This window comes from Festucalex cinctus, chromosome 4 (assembly GCF_051991245.1).
Source record: "Festucalex cinctus isolate MCC-2025b chromosome 4, RoL_Fcin_1.0, whole genome shotgun sequence".
Taxonomy (NCBI): Eukaryota; Metazoa; Chordata; class Actinopteri; order Syngnathiformes; family Syngnathidae; genus Festucalex; species Festucalex cinctus.
In genome coordinates, this window is record NC_135414.1 from 12,307,905 (window position 1) to 12,331,408 (window position 23,504).

General features: G+C 39.3%; 1 protein-coding gene across 6 annotated transcripts in view; it reads right to left on the reverse strand.

The window, feature by feature from the left end:
• myo9aa (myosin IXAa) overlaps positions 1-23,504 on the reverse strand; it is a 93,075-nt gene that overhangs the window by 66,115 nt on the left and 3,456 nt on the right. For all 6 annotated transcript variants that reach the window (XM_077518943.1, XM_077518944.1, XM_077518946.1 and 3 more), the window contains exon 2: positions 6,819-7,773. In XM_077518943.1, coding sequence (XP_077375069.1) covers positions 6,819-7,694 — 876 coding nt within the window. In that variant the 5' untranslated portion in view covers positions 7,695-7,773. The remainder of the gene's footprint in view (positions 1-6,818; positions 7,774-23,504) is intronic.

Genomic DNA, 23,504 nt, shown 5'->3' on the forward strand with positions numbered 1-23,504 from the left:
CTTGATACGTGAGGACGTGGAATGATTTATTTTTTGTACTGTTTAGCAACAATGCAGATAAGATATATGCGTCACTGTCAGTGATAATTTTAAAGTTTAACTGATATGCTATTAAACCAGTAGTTTTTGTATGTAAAGAAAAGAAAGCAGAAAGTAGGATATTTAAAGTATTTGCCTCTTAAATAACGTATCATTGAGTTGGTCACTTTTTACTCGCGACTGCCACCTTTGGCCTAAAATGTAACTGCAACCTCTGTGTTAAAGCAACACAACATGCATTAATAATTTTCCAGTATTGATTGACTGATTGATTGGGTATTATTGTAGTATTGGATTAGGCATTGTGTACAAAGAATAAAAGTGCAAATATCTTTAGCATCTTACTCCTTGAATTTTATTTTAAACCGATTAAATGTCCGAATTCGATCGTACGGTGTGAGACATGGGCCATGTTCCTGGTCACGTGATCGCGACGACGTATCCCGTGCGTAATCCGAAGCCGTCTTCGTTCATCTCAATGAGAATTTGCTGACGTAATGAGAGAGAAAAAGACATTTTGGATCCCAAATACTGTTCAGAGTAAAGTTCTCAACACGTTCGGTTTCATCATGTCATTCTGGGATGGGGTGGGGCGTTGTGGGGTGGCTGCCCCTAATCTCACCTAAAGCGTGCTTAGCACACGACATGTACCTTAGCCTAGCAGAGCACCCGGATGTTTACCGTCCACTTAGACTCGCCGACGGCTGGATGTGCCAGTTTTATCACGCTTTCGGTTGGAAACAAATCTTTGGCGTGTCCTCCATGGCCGTACTGCTTTTGAAGAAGTGCTTCTTTGTTGTAAGGCGAAATTCCACCTTTGCTGTCCTCCGTGGGACGTGATAATTTCTCGTGCGTTTTTTTTTTGTCATTCATTCAATGTGTATTTTACGCACGCAATACGTCACAATGATCATGTGATTGTCCGAAATGCCCGATACAGTACTTAATGCAAAAATATTCATAAAAAGTGCAATAAAATCATAACTGCTAAACATAAATTGGCATTTTTTTCAGGGAAGAGTTGAAATTAACAATTTCACAGAATAGCTGGTTAGTTTTTCACAAGTCTTGTGTTCCTTTAAGCTCGTGCATGGCATCACTCATCCCTCCCACACCCAAAAAAACTGTGGCGCGTTCGCCCCGAATACGACGCACCAAAGGGAAGATACAACCTGATAGAGGCACAGTTGGAGTAAAAAAAATCAGGGTACTTTATACTCATTTAATGTTTATTTAGGATTTCATCTATGTCATAAAAAAAAAAAAAAAAATCACAACTTACTTGGTAATACCGCAGTCGTTCAAGAAATGCGAATATTAATAAAATTCCATTATGCAACAAGTACTCAAATTCGGAAGCATTGTTTGTCATTTCTTTCTTGAAATCTGTAAACACTTATTTCTTGGTGTTTCACATCATGACTTATATAAAACTTGCACTCCAAAAACAGAAATCATTGCATAAATCAGCTTTGACATCAAAAAGTTCGCAAATGTCTTGAGATGCAAAGTTGTTCTTGGAACAGGTGTTCTTCTTGCCACCACCACGTCCATATGTAGGCCACATGTCATGCATTAGCCGTGAATTTGTGCTAGGGAGAGCCATTCAAGCCAGGTGAGGCGTGTGACATAGCACATCCACTATGCTAAAGCTAAGCCCGGTGGTCAAAGACAGAAAGCAGGTCAATCCAATTAGATAGACCTAGAGACACAAACATAGGGCCTCCGTTCATTCCTGTGCCAATCCAAGAATACCCCAGCCATCCTGCAGGCATCAACACACTGTGTTGGCTTGTATTGGAAGCCAAAATCTCCAATTTTACATTGTACTGTTACAGCCTAAACGAAAAACTCTGATGTACACGGGGTGGAATGAATGAATGAATGAATGAATGAATGAATGAATGAATGAATGAATCATGTAATCTAAAGGAGTCTGTGTACTGTTTCAACATTGTGTGTGTGTTTGCATGCATGCGTTATCTAGCATTTGCTAAGGTGCAAGTCATCTTCATCAGCTGTGTTTTGCTGGATCTCTTTGCCCGCCACAGTTAGCAGGTGCAATCTCATGAAATGGAAGGCTCTTTACGAGTACACCACATCACAGAAGAGGCTGTTTTTCTGAATGTTGACTTCAACTGTGCACGAGTCGTCCGACTTGAAAGGGCACATAAGCCGTGACACTGTCATTGTGTGGTTAAAGGCTTCCAAGTCCTTTAAGAGATTCAAGTATGAGGTCAATGTGCACTAAGTAAATGCAGTAATGTCTCAAAGATAGTGGTTGCAAAATTGTCAGTGGAAGGCATTTCGCCACTCCTGCTAAATGCATTACACTTCTACAGCTATTCTGCTCTTGTCAACATGGACTTTTGTGTGAAGGCGTGCGGAAATTTACACTCAGCTCTGACCATGCCTACACAGAAAAACTTGTGGTGCAAACCGGTCCATGACACAAAGGACCACTGGGTATACTGAAAAGAGATTTCAGATGTTGTATTTGTTCTTTTCATTAAACTGGCAGCATCAAGTGAGACAACCAATGTCTCAAAATTGAATGTACTGTATTATGCATGGATCTGGCATCACGACCACAACATATAACCAAGCCGTCTTTGTCCATCCCAATCTTGTGTGACGTACTGCTACAGGTGTAGTCCGGCAGATGGTCAAGTTTGAGATTGAGTCCAGATTGCAGTATGTGCGCGCATACATGCAAGGACGCTTGTGTGCGTGTGTGTGTGTGTGCACCTGCAATTTTTGGTATGCTAGAGCATAAATACAGTGTCTGTGAGTGCACACAAACAGCCACATTGTCAAGTGACTTGGCCGCAGCAGTGGAAAGAGTTGCACATTAGCTGAGGGATCTACGCTTCATGCCTTTAAAAGAATCAGACAACTGTGATCCTGATTAGATTTTGCCCTTTTTTTCCTGTAGAAAATGACTGTCACAGACATTCAAGAATATCAGTTAAAACACAACACGACAACGCAGATAGCTTAAAGTACAGAGACACTCAATGGGAATCGACAATACCAATTAGACTATAGGAAGACGTCTTTTAAACAGTACCATACAGTCATCCAGCTGTTTTGAAATTTTGCAGCAATGACCTGTTGAAAGCACTTTTAAAAGGAGAATATGTTTTGCCATTTGAAGGGATTCTGTGCCAAGCATTTAGCATGCGGTATACTTGATATTTTTGTAAGTAGGTGCCACAATTTTTGTCACAGTTTGAAAATACAATTGAGCCATAAGGTACATAATTATACCTTTATGCAACTCAGGAGAGGCTTTTTTATTTTGCTTACGATTGAATGCATTGTTGAGCTGCTGAAACAGAAACCTTAGTGTGACAAACCAAAATGTGTGTTGTGAAAAAAATTGCATTAATAAAACATGAATTCAAAATATCAAATTCTTTTACAATTGAATCATAGCCCCTGAAGCATAATCAAATCATGAGCTACCAAAAGACTACAAAATTATGATTGACTTGTTGGTTTAGTCTGACACATGTCCAAAAATATTTGAAAATGGTGATCACTTTTTCCCAAAGTAAAATCAAATGTTTGCAAATGTCTTATTTTGATTAAATACAAAAGCTATATCAGCCTACTTTCATGAAGGACTATAAAAATCAGGTCAAAGCAGAGGATTTGGGCAATTTTAAGATAAACAATGGCCCTAAATTATTAATTGATTATCCATATCAAAAACAATACTTCAACACCTAAATATTAGGTTTAAGGTTTATGAAATAATGCTTACAGTATATCATCTTCACACATTCAGTCATAATATAAGGAAAAAATAAGTATCTTAATTTAACCACATCCTCTCCTAACAACAAGATAATAACTAGAGCCAGACTGATATGGAATTGTTGTTTATTTTTAGGCCGATGACAATTTTAATATTTAGCAGGAAAAAAAAAAAATCTAAGAACCGATTATTTGGCCAATTCTTTTTCAAAATATATTATGAATAAAATAACTCCCTGAGTAATCGATGGAGGATTTGTTTGTGACAGCTCTAGGCCCTAATAACAACCACCAACAATAAAACTGACATACATGACCGTAGGTTGTGACAATATGCAAAAGTCTTTCATCATCTCCAACCACAGCTTTATTAAGTGAATCACCTGAGTGACAAGCCAAGGCTCATCAGGGGTTGAATACACACTACTCATTGAGGTCTTGGCCGACTTCCAATACATCCTGTAAGAGATATCCAGTATCAAGATCTTTTAAAAATGTGTCTGCCGGATTTAGGCCTCAGGCAAATTTTGCCTGCAAGTCAAGGAGTCCTCTTTTATTAGAAGATAAAGAATAAGTTAACTTTAATTATAATCATCTGATCAAATGCATGTTGCATGTTAAATAAAAATATATACATTTTCCTCATAACACCAAACTTAAACCAGGAATCCTTGAGAACATTTTATAGGATGAATGTACTATACAGTTATGTACTTTGTGTAAAATATAAAGTAAATATCTCACTATGGTTAAAGAATGAAGACCAATTAAGAAAAACTGTTGTACGTCAATGAGGTAATGTTGGCTGTCATTCCTATTCCCTTCCTCTCTCTGCAGTAGCACTACATCTCCAGTCTTGGTATCAATCACCCCATGGGCAGATATGCAATCCAACTGTGCAAACAAAGTCAACTCCTCTGCACTCCAATCCCCGCCATCGTATTGCTGTGTGTGTACCCAGCATGCTTACACATTAACTCTCGAGACACACTGGTGAATGGCATTTTTTTGTGAAGTGTTTGCTGAACTGCGGACAATAAAACAGTCCAGCTACCTGCTGCAAAGATGTGTACCTTTGAACTTGGCATCAAAGCTGCCGTTTTCAATTTGCCATTGTCTATGACAGCCTTCTAAACAAACATATATTCACTAGGGGTGTAACGAAAACTGAAAGACGTGTGTAAGGGTACTAATGCTACATTCGAGGTCGGAAGTCGGATTAACAACCATTTGGCTTTTCCCAATTTCCGACCTGAAAGCGTTCGAGGCGAAAGTAAACAACCTAAATGGCGGACGGATAGTGATAAATTGTTTTTTATTTTGGTCTTAAAACACATTTTGACTTACAGCAAACTTGCCTTCTCAGAATTTGGCTTCACTTATGTATTTATCTTATTTCATAAGCATTCCATGCAGTTCAGTAGTTCACTGTATAATTTCATGCATATAAGATAGCGGATACTGTCACTTAAGTTGTTACGTGAAGTCATGTTGAATATTTAGGAATGAAGAAAACTATCTAGTTTTATACTCGAGTAAATTGTGTTTTACCATTTACGGTATGTGTTCCTATAGTGGTACTTTTTTTTTTTTTTTTTTCCCCCCCACAACATTGCAAGTAGGATTTCTGAGCTCAAGGGGGCGTTCCCGTACACACTTCCTGGTTTGAAGTCGGAAAAAAGTACAACTTCCCACTTTCCTCGAGTGCAGCATAACTGTATGTAAACATTGTGCTTTGCTATTCCAAACTTATTCTGAACCAACGCAAATTGTGCATCCGTTTCCATTTCGACAGTAGAAAAAACACATTGAGGTTCAGAAAAGCAACAAAACGAGGTTAAAAAAAGTGTAAAAGATGAGAAAAGCCAAAAGCAGAACTGCCAATCTAAAGAAATTCACAGTTGTGCTTCCTCTTTTATGCACTCATTTGAAAGCAACTGACACCACTTCTGTGCACTAATCAGTGGACTTATGCTAACTTCACAATAATTACATAAAAGCAGCAACAATAACAGCAATCAGAACAAAAATGTCAGAAAAGCGCCAGGAAATACAGGAACCCAGCAAACCCAACTGAAACCAAGAGAGCAGTGGTTGATGGGAAGGTAAAACTAGTTTGCTGATCAACACTACAGTCATTTTAAATATGCAAATTGTGATAAAATCAAAACATCCAAGGGAGTTCACCTCAACACTGAGAAATTTTTCCATCCCCGTTTGTCCGGTTAAGGACCCTAAAGTATTGTCTGTCTTTCAGAACACTGACATGTTATTTTGGGCTATATCAAGTGTAAATAGCTGGTGGTCAGTGTCAATATAACACTTGATAAAATTCCACAACACGTTTGAAAATATGAAACAAGAATTTGCTTTTCTTTGCGCCTACAGTTCAAGGCAGTGTAGCACAGACTTCAAGAATTCAGCTGATGTCAAATACTATGGTGTGTGTTTAAGTGACAAGAAGAAAAAGGAATATGAGTGGAATGTTTTTAGAGATATAAAAACAACCAGTTTCCTTTACAACCTTTGGTTGGGCCTCTACCACAGCTACCCTAAAACAGTCTGCATCTGTGCTGTAATCACAAAAGCAAGAATCTACTAGTGTAACCACTGACATCCACTGGTTGGCCACAGACAGAGCTCCTGTGTGCACTACATAATCCCCACACAGCTGGACTAGAGTGCAATAAACCTCCGTACGGGGTTCACACAATTCAACACCAAGTGAGCCAAGAGGCAGGTGGGGAGAAGCAGAGTTGTATAACTCTGTTTAAAAATCCACTTGAAGCCTGATTCACAGCAAAGTCCCATCAATACACACACACAAAAAAATGTCCGGAAAAAAAGACCATGGCCAATTAACTGAAAAAGCCAATAAACGTAGTTTAAGTTTTAGAAAAGTCAGGCCAAGACTGAAAGACACTTGTGTTTTCAAGAGTTTCGAGCCAGAGCGATGTTGAAAGTACCTCAATGACCAAGGCTCTCTTAGTGTCAATGCTTCTTTTCCTCCCACTTACCTCTAATACTGGACCTGCCCCCAAGATGATCTGCTCCACTCCACTGGCAAAACCTTTCTGGCTGAGAGCAGTCAGATGATGAATCAGAAAGTTTGTACTTTGCGTCTTGCCAGAGCCACTTTCCCCAGATATAACAATGCACTGATTCCTCCGTCTCTGCAGCATTGCATGGTAAGCAACATCCGCTACTGCATAAATGTGAGGCTCTAAATCTCCCAGTGAGTGATTATCATACATCTTCACATATTTGGGATTGTATATGGGCAGGAACTTGAAGGGGTTGATGACAATGAGGATACTCCCAACGTAGGTGTAAATCTTTTCCTGGCGGAAGCGTGAGCGCAGGTTGTCCAGCAGCGAGCGCTCGTTGAGCTCCGGTAGATGACATAAATCGGCATGGTCGCCTTGAGAGTCGGGCTGTGGTAAGAGTCCACGTTCCACCATGCGCCTGCGCTCCTCTGTGACCTGCAGCCACATCTGGAGGCTGCCGCCATAGTGAATTGAGCCATCCAGGTTCTTCAACCGTAGAAGGAAGCGATAATCCTCGCCTCCATATAGAGAGCGATGTTCGAGTGCCACACGGGGCCAGAGCATCATTCTCTGCACGGGGCAATCGCTGGGGTTGAGAATCCATTCTTCTCCACCAAACTCTTTCACCTCTGCCAAAACATAACACTTTGTACGGTCCAGGTGGAGTCGCTCAATAACACGTTCGATGGTCTCAGCGGCTGAGGTAGTCTTTCGAGCACTGATCGGGCAGTAGATGGTGTCTTCGGCCAGGGTGCCTGGGTAGACACGCACGGTGAACTCAGAGTTCTCAAAGCGCTGCCGCCGTCCCAGAGACCCCAAGCCGCCAACGCCATCGCGAGCACTCATGGCGGAGGAGGAGTTCCCATTAGCAGCTGGCAGGCACGTCCTTCACTGGGTAGAAGCCACCGACTTCAAGGCATTACCACTGTAAAGACAAGAAAGACAGAAGATTGGATGAATTCATTTCGCAGCTCCTTTCATAATAATTCAAGGTGCACACACCAACTAACATATACAAAAATAGAAACATAGCAGTGGCAGAAAACACTGTCTGTAATGTGACTCTACAATCAACAAAGCACTGAAGCTGGTTCAATCTGAAATTGGAGGGATTATGACGAAAACATTGCACATGATGCTGTTACGTAATGTGGCCAAATTATTTTGCTGGAGCACAACATGCACACTCATGGAGGATAAAGTCCCCAGGATCTACAGGATTATCATTAACACACATCCTTACTCCCAAGCGCACACATAAGCTCCCCCAAACACCAAGACTAGCAACTGACATCCTCTTTAGTGAGCCTACAATCACGCCATTCACAAGTTTCTCTTTAGTACATAGCAGAGGGGATGTGTGGCGGCAGCCACCAGAGACACAAATACTCTGCTGTGCACTGCTTTATTTGCCATAGAACACAAAACATTTTCCATGTGAGTCAATGTAATCAATGAAAATACAATAAGAAAAAAAAAACTAAGTGATTCCCATTTAGTACATTGAACTTACTTTAACTCTAAAACTCACATTCAGGAGAATGTCTTTTTTTAGGCATAAACTCAAAGTAGTTGTTGTTGGGTAAATGTCAGCCAATTCCTAAAACAACCCACTGACATCAATAGAACGCGGACCTCATCATAATTTGGAACACTCTTTTCCATTACCATTACACCGACTCAGCAAGGGGAAAAAATGAAAACAGGAAATGGATCAGGGTCATAGAAAGTACAATTACTGTGGGCAATAAAAAGGCTTGCACCCATGTCGGGTCCTTTCCTGTCGTCCTGCATCTGACCTCCAGCATGTCACCTTTCTAACTTTAAAATGGTCTGGAGTCCTACAAAAACCACCTAACCTGACCGTCATCCTCTCTGGCCTCCCATACATAGAGCACTCAATCAATCCACAACTGCAAGGCTGAATCCATACAAATATGACCTGAAGGGCATGCGTGTCTGTGAGCATGTGTATGCACGCCTGAAACAGATGGTCAGCCTGCTGTTTAAAATAGTGGGTGGGGGAATTTGGGCATGTGACCATCCTGGCGGCCACTGTGTTAACCACCATAAGTGGACAATCATCTAATCGGCGTTTACAGCAAGACACCAATGTAATTCACTGCACACCTCTTAAATTGCACAACACAATTGTGATAGATTGCAAATCACTGTACTAATGACAAGCGTGGTAGATAAGACTTAATAAAAGTTACGGTAGCAATCAACAGTTACATTTCTGATTAACTATTGTTATTCAATCATAAACATGAAATAAATGATTTATTGCTAGTTTGTAGGATTTTAAGAAAATTAATTAACCCAGATGACTAAGATGGCTACTTAAGTAACCAGGAGTCAGGTTGTAAAATTTCTAAACCAAGTGGACCAATTCTCCTGCTCTAACCCAATGTGCAGAAATTGCAGCTGGTAGCTGGAGATGTACCTAGACAGTTTGCACTTACACCCATTAAATCTTTGGGTGGTCAGTGGTCACCCATTACTGTATGTTCATTTACACAGTGGGGATTGAAAGACTGATGATGATCAATAGAGTCCACCTGTGTGCAATCTAGTCTCAGTATAAATGCACCTGCTCTGTGATAGTCTCAGATGAATATTGGGGAGCATCATGAAGACCAAGAAACACAAAAATAAAGTTGTTATAAGTCTAAAGCAGTATTGGGGAGCACTCTAAACATATTAACTATCTAGGTAAAACCCTAGGTAAAAATAAAAAATAAAAATTATTTTGCGTGGCTTATGTATGCACAATAATACAAGTAAATCTACTAAGGGCATCAAATTACAGATGAGAGACTGCCCCCTTTGGAAAGCTAAGACCTGATAATGTCATGGATTGTTCACAATTATTGTGTGGAAAGACCAGGTGAAATGTTTTAAATGCTGAGACTCATCTGAGCTTGCCCCAACAACCAGTGTAAAGACTATTTAAAAAAAAGAAAAGAAAAAAAAGGTCAGTAAAAACCTACATGAACAACTGAACACTGAAATTGAAAATAATTTACTGTCACAAAGCAGGAAAAGGCGATATGAAGACAGCAAAACGTTTGTTTTCAGATACCAGCTACCCTCTGTTCGAAATGTAATTACCGGTAACTGGAAGAAAATGTCTGACAACAACTCGTAGGATTGTGATAAAACAAAGTAAGTCTAAAAGAATGTTTCGGACTGCAAGATCCCTCTAGAAAGATGTGGCAGGAACTGGAGTTGTGCTACGGTATCTGAATACTAGCTCATCAACATCATATCAAATGTTGCGCAGTACAGTAAAAGAAGCCCTTCGCAGCAGTTTATCAACAACTCTGTCATTACTTTGCTGACAGCCTTTCTCACACTCAGTTATGGAAGGTAACAAATGAGGGGTGTTTGCTCACTGATCTGTACGTTAAAAAAAAAAAAAAAAAAAAAAAACACTACCAACTTGTTTGCAGACTCACATGAAACAATTTCAACCAGTACATGTCAATAACCCAAGCTAAATACACAAAATGATTTGGAGACAGTGCAAGAGGAAGTCAGCCATCTATTAGGTTTGTTGTCTTCTTAAGACAACACAAATCATAGTAAAGCATTAACTACAGGTTTAACACCACACACTGTAATTGTAGGAGAAGCAAATATTGTCAGCAGAGTTAAAGAAAGGAGCAATAAAGCAACAGCGATTGCTGACTGAAGTATTCACCAGGTATGTAGACTGAAGTAAGCGACAATGCAGGTGCTTTGATGGAGGAAAGCTGAAGAGACCTCTTACTACTGTCTCTTTCCCTCACCCCCTCCAAAGAGTCACACAGATCTGGTTACACTCATTGAGCAGTTTAGTCATCTGAAGTCAAACTCAAGTTATCTGATCTAAGATCTGTTTCGAAGAAATATTTCACAAGACATACCACAACACCCTTCCCTTTGGCATGACCAAACTCCACTCGAAGAAATCCATGATGTCATATGTCAAACAGAGACCATTTTTGCTTCGAGCCTTTCTTAAGTTAGTCAGGTTTGATGCTGTTAGAGGGATTTGCTATATAAGCCTCATAGCAGGGAAAAAAGAAAAAACATTTATGAGAGGGATGTTTTATGTTATGTCATACAAAAAAAAAAATTAAAAAACAGTTATGTAAATTGATAAAAATCAGATGAAGTCTTAAGTTTTCTGGTATGGGGGTCTTCAAGTTTTTAGATTTTTTTTCTCATACAGTGCTCAGCATACATGAGTTTACTCCCTTTATAAAAAAAATAAAAAATAAAAAAAATAAAAATAAAAAAAAAAATTATTCAATATCTCAGTGAACATAAAAACAATTTCCAAATTTTTTACAAAATGTTTTCTGTAGAATATGCGCTTAACTCAACATGAAAGCTTGATAATAGAAGGCATAGATTACAAAATCTTCAGTTTAATCAAATTAACTAATGTAAAAAAATTAATGCATCCCACACCAAAAACGACTATATCAAGTATTCTGTATGACGTCCATGACTTATGCAACATGTCTACTATGCGTGGAATTAACAAGTTGTCAGTCTTTTTCTCGGGATCTACCGATTTGTGCAAAATGTTCCCTAATAAATTTGTAAAGAAAACTACTTTAATTGCGTGTACTAATTAACAAATCCTGTTTGCAATCAATGGCACACATTTGCGGGAGTATTTTGTAGTATAGTATTCCATAAAAAAAAATTCATCTTGATTCTGAAAGGAAACTAAAGGAGTTCTTACCGACCTGTTGGGCTGTACTCATTTATGCTGTGCAGTGTGCACTGTAGTGTATAACATAAAATGTTTTTACTATATGTTGTATTTTAGGTTCTCCTGAAATAAGTGTTCCCTTAACTTTTAGTGGCATCAACTGGTGTAAAGAAGAAGATGGTAATTATGGTCACATATTACAGCACAGATCAGAAGCAGCGAGGTCAAAGATAGCCCGAGTGTTATGCAGCATACACACACCACACACTCACCCCTCATTGTAAAAGTTTGATTCCCTTCAAAAACACACCCAACCCCCTCACTGCACAAGCAGAGGAAATTGTATTTCAGGCATAAAACACATGCATTCCAACATGTCATAAAAACAACTGTAAACTCACAAGCTGTAGCTTTAAAGAGATTATGCTTTGATTTAACATATGGTAGATGTGAGGACTAAAATAAAACTTGTGCAAATACAGTGTACGCGGTGAAACGGAGCACAGGGCAGTACAGTATGTTAACAGGAAGAGTTAGCACAAAGCATCGACAGAGTCACTCCAATTACAACATATAAGCTAACATGGATCATATCATATTTGATCTTGGTTATAAAACAAAACTTGACTGTGTATGTTGCGAATATTCGTTCAGCCCGGCCACTGACCACAAGCTAACATTTACAAAAGACATGCAACATTTTGAAGATAGGCACATCTCAGTGTTATTCATCAGTGTTTTAAAACAGTGCTCTTTTCGACTTTTCTTGTAACGTTTGAACGATAGCAGGGCTTAATGATGCTAGGAGGAGGAGCCAAGAGTTCTTACGTTAAACAAGAAACTGTATTTTCAATGTCAAAATTGTAATTATGATTGCTAATCAGACGTTTCTTTATCAGCTGTAAGGTTAATTAAATCAATATCACTCTAAATCTGGTACATTTCAGTGACAACATCCTCACAGTACAGTTGGCTAGCTAGAACACCAAAACAATGTCAGCTGATTGATGACATGAGGACCTGCACCAACCCATTCAACAAATGCACACACACGCATGTACACGCACACCCCTGCATTTTTGTCTGCACCAAATGTATCACCGTGTAACATAACCCGACAGTCTCATAGAAATAGTTCACCTTCAGCCTGAAGGCCCGACAGAGGCCTTGACCTTGTCAACTAATGAGTTATAACTCCAACGTGTTCTCTCTCTACGTAGGTTACTATTAGGATGATTATCGCTGCAAAAAAAAGCCAACATATTACAAAAAAAACCTTAGTAATCAAGAGATCCACTTGATAATATACAATAACATACTGTATTTACTGACTCAGGGTGGTGAACTGTATCAAAGGAAGTAACTTGCTGTGTTACTGCAGCAACTGAATCTGAATTAGGACAATAAGTAATCTCTTTTACATTCTTTAAATCAATCCGTATCAGTAAAAGGAGACTCCATATTGGGTTTCAGTGGTTTGTTTCCCACACTACATGTTAAACTGAGTGTAACATGAGGATATGGCAGGGAAGCAACTTCTCCCTGTATTTAACGTCAAATGAATGACCATGTTGGCACCCATTTGGGTAAATGAAAAACTGGAAGGACAGGAAGCCAATGTTGTACTTAGTGTCTTTTTTTTTTTTTTTTTTTGGCTTGTTGAGTGAAAAAAAAAAATCACTTCAGAAATGCAACCTCGTGTGTGTATGTATGAAAAGATCAGTGTGCCAGATTAGTGCCATACTGCACCTTAAAAAGGTATTGTTTGTGCTTGCATTGCAAGGCCACAAAGCAACACAAAAATATAAAATCTGCGGAAGCCAGCAAAGACAAACTAGACTGATAGAAATCACAAATATGTAAAATAAAAAGTTCCTGACATAGTGGAGCTAGATTACAGCTGACTGAATCTAGTTTAGCTCCATCTTCCACTTCGATGAAGCAATACAGAAGAATGAGTCCGGGTGAACTCAAGGGAGTGGAGGTCAAGCGTTTTTTTGCTTTTTTTTGTTTGTTTTGTTTTTGTTTTTCCTCTCTGCCTTTACAGCAAAGTACCCTGTTGAATTGTTTAGCATACATTTTCATCTTTAGATATAGTTTCATACAGCCACATTTTTTAATAAACTAAACAGTGAATTGCTACAAATTTAAAGCTACTGGCTGAGAGCTGTGCAACTGATAAGAAATTAGTTACTTTTATTATTATTATTATTATTATTATTATTATTATTATTATTATTATTATTATTAGATAAAAAGGATGAATCCCTGCACTAGGACTGTTTTGGTATTGATACCACAATTTCATGAACTTCAAAACTCTTTTTTTTTTTTTGTTGTTGTTGTTTCTTTGTTGTTGGTTTTAAGCACTCTTACCCCATCCTATCTCACCAATCAGATTTCCTCAACACAAGAAATCCATCCATTTTCTGAACTGCTTGCTCCTCACAAGGGTCGCGGGGGTGTTGGAGCCTATCCCAGATGGCTATGAGCACCAGGCAGTAGGCACCCTGAACTGGTTGCCAGTCAATCGCAGGGCACACAGAGACAGACAACCACTCACACTCCCAAGCACACCTGGGGACAATTCGGTGCGCCCAATTAACCAGCCATGCATATCTTTGGAATGTGGGAGGAGATCGAAGTACCCAGAGAAGACCCACGCGGGCACAGGGAGAACATGCAAACTCAACCCAGGAAAACACAAGAAATTTAATTTCAAATCACTACTGCCACATATAGCCGAAAAATGAAACACTCCGCGCATGGTATCACATCCACAGACAGTAGGTGGGGAATTCAAACCCAAATCCAGTCTTGAAAACTATTGGCCAAAAGCTTGCAGGAGTAGCCATTGTGAATGGCTAAGGACCCACTTTACATGCACTGGCCACTGGGCTTCATTCAATTTTGGGTCAGCGCACTGCATGTCTTTTGTCGTGCAATGTAGAAATATATGCACAATGGCACATGCTTTGACTAAATACAATTTTATTAAACAGATACTATGTCTCTGGAAGTTGCAATGTGTTTGGTACTTGCAATCCCGATTTAAGATACAATTGTAGCAGGAAAAAAAAGCTGTAGCAAATGTCTAAATTAAATATTTGATGTTACTAACCAAGACACATTCCAAAATGCAAGGCCAACAGGGGAGCTGTTAAAATACTGCTGATTTGATTTGATTGATTGATTAAAAAAAAAAAAACAATAAGTGTGAGTGGTCTTTCAGAAACAACCAAGTTATGTTCTATATTCATAGAAGCCAGCTACATATTAGTGTAGTGATGGATGATACCAGACGCTTTTGATTTAATTCAATGCCGTTTACTTTTTTGGCATTTTTTTTTTGTTTCCATGCAAGCACGGATACTGTCAGATTTTTATTTATTTTTTTACCCTAATATGACAATAACAAAACATTTAAACGTGAACTGTTTTGTTTATAACATATTATTAGTGATAATTAATTACATTAGTCACTATTTATGAAGGTATGTAAAAGAGAGGCATACTTGAACTTCAGACAAGCCACCACATTTTGCCTAATACAATAATAGGTTGTGCATGTACCAAATCAATACTGGGACTATCGATATATCAAAAAGCCACCATGAAATACCACAAACTCAATACGCCCATCACTTGTGTTGAGCGAGTGGGGAAATGTATAAGTCTAATGTGTCCAATTAGGAGGACCCCAATTGCATGTTAGTGAAAGCGTGCTTGAAAGAGCACTTGAAACTACATTGCTGTACACTACGCCACTCTTTTGTTGTTGTCATAGAAATCTCCACTTCCTGTGTCCACTCCCAGGAAAATGACAGAAATACAGGGTGAGACAGGAAGTGCAGCTTAGAGGGCTTCAACATAACAACAGCATGTTATTAATGTCTACATATGAACCTTTTTTTTTCCTGCTCCCTCCTCCCCCTACATATTAACCTTGACCTACAGTATCTTTTTAAGATTAGGGGGTTGCATAACATACGGGCAATTTCTAGACAAACACATCGAGCCCCCGACTTTATATGAGACGATGAAAACATTTTGCATGGAAAGAAAACAAAGCCATTTTTATGACATCGGCAGCACCAGAGAAAGTGTTACAAGTACACATTCCTCAGAATACAACATACACCAGCTATGTTTTGGGGGGTTTTTAAGACAATGCCATATGTTGGGTTAAGTGCCTTCACCGGCGACATTTATATAACCGTAACAATAATGTTAATTTGGTAGGAGTAGAGTTGGGGAAATTATGCTGGGCAACTGCTTCCCGATGCAAATGCAGAAGAACATGTGGCATCCTCTTTACTGCTGCACTCTGTTCAAATTTCAAAACGGCTAATATTGATACTGGAATAAAAAGTGCATTTTGAGTGATCTAATCACAAGTGGACAGTTCTTTCTAATTGAGGTCAGCCAGGATGCAATGATGACACTATGATGACCAACTGTCTGAAAGGCCAGCATGGTCATAAGAAGAAGTGAATGTGAGAATGATCCCGAGACTCCATTGAATGTTAGACTTATTATTACACTCATGACCATAATTTTTCACACTGGTATCAGTAAACCCCTGAATTCAATGACGCTTTCACAAGGTTCAAATAACAGCAAAAAAAAAGTTCAAAGTCCTCCTCATAGGAGTTGATTTTTCATTGCTAGTGAATGCAACATTTTAAGAGCATTGATGTAATGTCTAAAACAAGACTTGCTCTTGGACTACCCTCACATTTAGTTTTATTGTTTTGGAGTGTGGATAATGTTTTCCATTCAGACTCCATTTTAATTCTGGAAATATCAATATGACGCTGCAGCATTTGGCCAGTGAAGCTGGAAAAGTACTCCACCCCACAATAAAAATGAGTTGGCGGATGGAAGTCACTTCATCAACAAAGGCTTCAAGCATTAAAGCCTCAGAAATCTGTGTCTAATGATGAGGTTTTCATTCTGCAAAAAACAACAAAAGCACCAGATATCTATATTATTTGCCCGGATGGTAAAATAGGTCTTTTAGTAAAGTAAAACCAATATCAAAATAGATCTGCAAACTTCAGAGAATTTGTGGTATGTAACACATTTGGCAACGTTATCAACACCCATATGTTGCAGCTAGAAAAAGAATCACACACAAATGCCAAATAAAGCAACCGCATGACACATATGTTAAGAGCACGTCTGACATTTGTTGACTTCTGTATGCATTCACTGCCATGATAAAAACGAGGTGATGAAACAAGCAGGAGGACTCTTTCCCTCATGTACTTTGATAAGAAACGAACCGGACTGGTATCACAAGTAAAATGGTCATTTTATGATGAGAGACACAGTGGTGTAAAAAAGCGCCCCCTTCCTGGCTCAGGGTTAGGTTAGGCCAGTGCCAAAAAACTACTATAAGTGGCTGCCAAAATTCATTTGTGGCAGCCTACCAGAAAATAAATGCACATAATGGGAGACATTGTGGCTATAATGTCTTGTTTTGCAGAGTCATTCATCAAACATTGCCCCTACCAAAATTACTCCTCAAAATAGAAAGTTTTATTTATTTATTTTTAACCTTTTCTTTGGGGCTATGAAGAGTGGGGCTTTGCGGTATTGTTTTAAGTTGTAATATCATCATTCACCACTAGATGAAAGACATGGCTTAGTTGCACTTGTACTTCAACTTCCGCTTACTACAACGCGAGTAGGCCTGAATCTTTTTTTTTGCAGATATGGTAAAGCTCAAAATAAGCATTTTCAGGTCACAGTTTGCGGGTCACAGCACTTGTGACAGTAACATCTCCCATACCACATGACAGCACTGCCCACAAATGTGAAGCAAGACAACTATTTCTCATATTACATTTTTCTTATTTTCACATTACAACAATCAAAACGGGCACACAAAAAAAACTAAAAATTTTAATTAGTCCAGCAGGTCCCCAAGATACGAACACAGAGGGGTTCAGAGAAGCTGTTCATAAGCTGAATTATTCGTAAATCGTTAGAATTTCAGTCTACAATTGCCATTAATTTTTATTTTTTTTGTGTGCACATATAAAGCGGGGAACTACTGTACAGTAGTAGTATGATGTGCAATTTCATTTAATGTATGAGATACGGACTTCACACCTTTTCAAAGTTTGAAAGTAAACCTCATGAATAACGGCATAGAATAATGAGCGCCTGTCATCGAAGTAACAAGACCTTCCTTATTTTTAAAGTGTAACATAACAAGCTATACTAAACAAACTAACCAAATGCTATGCTAATAAATGACTAGCGTGGAAATCGATAAAGATATTCGCAAAATGCTACTGTTGCCACTCCAACATACGAAGGAGGTATGTACGAGACTGAGCTGGTGGCTGGCAGAGCTAAATAGCGACAAATAGTGTTTAACCCACTGTTGAACCTGAAATGGTGCCAAATGGATGTTTTTTGCCCCAATTTCAAGATTTTAAACAGAAATGCACTAAAATGCCAAACCAATACCCAGGACATGTAGACAGCTTTAGTAGATAGACACACGTTTATACAGAGGGGGTGGGAGGAGGGAAGTCGGGGACCTTCTTTTTTTTTTTGGATACTGCTTAAATTGTATGTTGTCAGACTTTTAAACAAAACCACATGTAATGACACCCCAACAAAACATCTAAAAACTGCCTAAAATGTAGTGTAGTTGTAGTGGATATATTAAGCCTATTACATGTGAAATCCATTTAGATCTATTCAATACCAAAATGTGCTGATATAATTTTTGTAATGTTACCATTCCCTGAGGTGAAGAGAGGTCATGGAACAGTTGAACCCATTCTAAGACTGTCTAGAGCCGACCTGCAACACTTTTATTGTAATGGCAGGCCGTCAGTGTTGAACATGGGGTCTGAATGTTCAGCATAATTTGGAGCACATCTGTTTAGAAGATTAGAAGAAGGGAAAAAAAAAGATGACCCATAATTACAGGGAAACGTTACTGAAGCTCTCAATGTTTCTTGTGAGGAGGGGGCCCGAAGGTTGTCTATCTGCCTGCAGCAGACTGCAGTCTTTTTGAAATCTGAGCTCGATCCTGAAGCTGCAGTCGACAGACAAACAGCAAGAGCTGCTGTTTGATGAGGAAGCAGAGTGGGCTGTAGATTTCTAGAACAAGACCAAGATATTAATGAAATGAAAGTATGTCGGAATTAGGAAAGATCATCTAAATTTAAGTCAAGTCATATTATGTTGCTTCATTATCCAACCATATCTTGATCAAAGATTGGTTGAAGTCAAACTAGAAGTTCAAATATTTTAGAAATAGAGCTACCACTTCAATGAATTCTCACATTTGCCTGAGCCTTCTTGCTTCGACAATTAAATGATTAACGTATCCAATTAACGCACCGCTTCAGTATTTTGTGAATCCTTTCCTTCAAAGCCATTAACAGAAAGCATGCATATTCTTGTTTTATAAAGGACACATTTCATAATGTATGTGTACCACCTAGGGATGCAGCAATTAACCGGTTTCATGATTAACTGTGTTTTTTAAACATCAGGAATCAGGATTATCTAAAGGCAGCCGTTCAACAACACTGGTTATTTCCGCTCACAACAGCTTTTCTGTTTCTGCACTGTCCATTTAGCGGCTGCACAACAACACAGAGGGCTCAGCTCTGAGCACGCGAGGAGAGTTGCATACCCGACGGATGGGTTCCGAGGCGGCCTGGACCAGGTTGAGTGTATGTGTGGAAAGGGGAGGCCGTGGGTCGCGTCGGTCGGGCCTCTCAGCCCGAGTCGCCGCCACTGGGAACCAGTGGCACGCCGCTCCACCGCCACCAACCGACCGCCGCTAGCCTGGCCGACCCTGGGGCTCGCTGGAGCTCTACGGCCCAGACGCCTCCCCCCCAACCACAGCTGCGCACTGGATAGACCATAATCGAACACCAACATCTTAAACTGTTGCACCCCTAGTACCACCACTAATAAAAGGTAAAACTCCTTGACTAATGGAAAACCAGTTTGTAAAAACAAGAAACTATTTAGCGCAGAGTGATAATGCATTCTCAAATGATAAGACCAGAAGAGAACAGCCTAACCCTCTCTCTACCGCAAAACTCTTAATTCAGGAAACCTCAACTTGACATTCAAATCTCAAAGGGACCCAATCAATGTGACAAGAGGGGCAAAATTACGGTATTTTCTACTCTGTTAAGTGGAATCCTTCAGACTGAGTATTGGACTTCCTGAAGCCACTTCAGCCTCTATTAATCACCAGGGTGTCTGAGTTCAATCGTTCAACAAGTCCAACAAGTCACTGGAGTGAATGGCTGCTGGGTAATCAGGAAGAGAGCAGGTGGCAGCCAAAGTACCGCAACAGGGCCTGGACATTCTGGCATGCTGCTGCGGGTTGATTGGACCTCATTAAAAAGAAAAGTCTTCATTCACAGTGTGACATTTGAACTATAAATGCTAAAAATATACATTATTAAAAATCCGTCAACGTCAACAAAGGTGTCTTTTGCAAACAACACAAAAAGACATTCTAAGCCTTTGTTTCATATTCAAACAATACTGTAGTATAAACCATTGCGTTATTCTTGCTCAAATAATTCTATGTTGCTGTGAGACCCAAATGTCTAGTGTAACACAAAAGTGAATTATATCATATATATATATTACATATCAATACATCATATACTATTCCTGTATACAGTATAATTATAATATATTGCTCACCTCCTATACATCAGAGTTATTGATCAGATTTAAGAATAATCTTTGGGAGGCCTATATCATCCAGACATTTACTACACTGATAAAGTAGATTAGGCAAAAGACAAGCATTCCAACAACCCAAGCCCATCCCTGGCTGCATTTGAAATCAACCTTATCGCAGCCTGTTTGTTGTCAGCCACAACTATCTCTGCTTTTCCTCCCATCTTGCCTCCCTCTGACAGTGCCCAGACTACTGTAAACTGGCAGAACTGCTCACTCAGATAAGACCTGCAGCAGAGACTAAACTCTTGCTGCCCTGTGGATTATCTTGAACTGTAAACCACTGCAAGGTGTTGCATGCATTTTCAAATCAAGAAAGTCACATTTTTGGCTGAGACGATGTGGTTTCACAGCTGAGTGGTAGTGCTGCGCTCCTGTAGACTAGATAGACAGTATTGTGTAGCATTACACAAGCGCACATGCCTGAGGATTAGTCATGGGCCCTGTCCTGTCTGTACCATAAGGCTACAGAGGCCACTCGCCATTGTCACAAGAATATCCACCCAAAAATTCAGCAAATGTACATAAATTTTGTTTCTAGTTTTCATCGGCATCCAGTGAATAGTCAACCTCTGTGAAGAAATGTTACTAATAAAAAATATCATTCCCAGCTACAGTATTTGTTTACATGACCCCAGCTATTACCTGGTTCGACCGCCATTACTGAGAGGTACTCAACCAACACTAAAGATGAAACTTTCTTCTCTCTCTAAAACAAGGACAGGGGTTAATATAAATGTATTCAGACTGAGCTTCCATCTAGATCGGAACTGCATGTTGTCGTCTCTATTTTAAGGATTAATTACAAAAGACAATTTAAACTCATTTCACAGACGCAAGATTGCAGAGAACAAAACAAAGTCGTTTTCTGCAACTCAGTCATCTCCCTGTTAACACCAGTGAGTTAATGATGGGAAATGCAAAATGCTGGGAAATTAAGCTACTGAGGCCAAAGCCTCACTCATATAATGACCCACTGGAGAAAAAGAGGGCTTTGTTTGATGCAACACAAGCAGGTTCCTCTTATAATGACTTCATGTGCATGCCAATATCTTTCCCTAAACAATCCCATAATGCGACCGCGACTCTTTTCAGGCCATTCCCATCTTTGGAGGAGGCAATGCATGATTTCAGATACAAGGTTGTCGATGGATTGGTAGGAACAAGGGCTAGGCTATAGAACCTTAAAATAAAGTTAAATTCAGAAACATTTCATTTGAAAAAAATGACAATGATGTTATCAAGGATTACTTCAGATGAGAAGCAGGATGCACCGTGGATTGACCGCCAGCCAATTTCAGGGCACAGACAGACAAACTTTTCACACCTCAGGATATTTTAGAGACTTCATGAGTGCTGCTTTCATACAAATGTTTACCCCTGAAACGTAAACAAAATCCTGAATTCAGTATAGAGCACGACAAGCCTTGCAGGTTACCTAATTTCCATAAACATTTCTTTAGCAAGGAAAATGTCTACAACATCAGGCATTAGGCATACCCTGCCTGCCAAATGTTATAGTGTCACCCCCACACTGAAAACTCTCTGATGGCGCATTTGGGGATTGAGAAGTATTTCAAGCAGGGATTATTCAAATGTGTGACATTTATTTCATGTTCCTGTATTGTTCGAACTCCCGAATACTTCAGGACACTCGTATTGTGAAGTTACACCACCAGAAGTAGTCCGGTAAAAAGTGATAAGACGCACTGTGACTTGACGTGAACAACGGCACCATTGAATTACAGTACGGATTATATGTGGTTTAATACAACCGCTGCAACCAGCATTGAAGTGTGTAGATCAGTATGCAGAATTGGATAAGTAACTACTTTTGAGATCGCCTCCATTGGGTTGATTGATAATAAAGATTCTCATACGCAAAACAATGGCAAGACTCCCATACGAGTCTTTGTGTTGCTAGCCAAACAGTGATGGTAGCCTTCCTGTCTGTGGGTTTTTGTAGTGATGAAGTTAGACGTTCATAATTGTCTCTTCATTCTCTGAATTGCAACCCATGTGTTTTGCCATCCGAAATTTGCCAACAAGTTATGCTGACTGGGTCGCCAGGTTGGCACAAACAAAACAAAACAAAAAAAGTTTTATTCTTTCTTTCTTCCTTTTCTTAAAAGGTGTTAAAATAGATTTTCAATTCCAACTATAAACAAAATGACTTATCAAGTCATTGAGTTTAATCCAAGTCAAGTTGAGTCTCTTGAATGCCAAGTCGAAGTCTTTCAAGTTTTTGGCAAGCAAGTTGCAAGTCCTATAAATGGATACTCCAGTCTGACACCCACCTCTGGTAATGACCTCAAAATTATAGTTACAAAGTGAACAGTAATTCCACAAGTGCATTTCTATAGTCCACAAACATGAGCTTGAACTTTCACTTTTATCGGCTTAGCACTTTTCTACTTTCAAGGCACTCAAAACACTGAACGCCATCTCCTCATTCACCAACTGATGACGCAGCATCTGGAGCAACTGGAGGTTCAGTCGATTGCTCAACTTGAGGATGGTAACAGGAGTGTAAGATCAAACTCACAACCTTCACGTTAGGAGATGACCTCTCTACCACTAATTGGCTGTGCCCAGGTTATGGCACAATCTCCCTTTGAACATCAGACAGACCAATTCACTTCTTCGTCTTAAATCACTGCTAAAAACTCAAACATTCACAATTATTAAGTATTTGTTGCTTTTTTTATTTGTATACAATATCGTTGATATTTGTCAACTGTGGGCATGTGAAGCCCTTTGAGACTAGTGTGATTAAGGGCTACAGAAATAAACTTGACTTGAACAGAACAGTTCAACAACTGCACCAACTTAACTCATCTGAATGGACAACACTGTAAATTTACTTTGGTTGACTGAAAACTCATGATTCAGACATGTCACATTAGTATGCTCAACTTGTCCTTGTACCTACCTCTTGCTAGCACAACGGATAATTGTTTAAGTCTGTTAACCGCATCATCACATGATCAAAAACCAGCTTAACTAGAAAATATGGATTATATCACAAGTCTGTGGACCTGAGTATTAGGGCTGGGAATCTTTGACTGTCTCACGATTCGATTCCATTACGATTTCTGGGTCTACGATTCGATTCAGAACCGATATTCGATTCTCGATTCAAACAATTTTCGATTCAAAATTATTTGATTGACAAATGATTTCTGCTTCAATTTACAGAT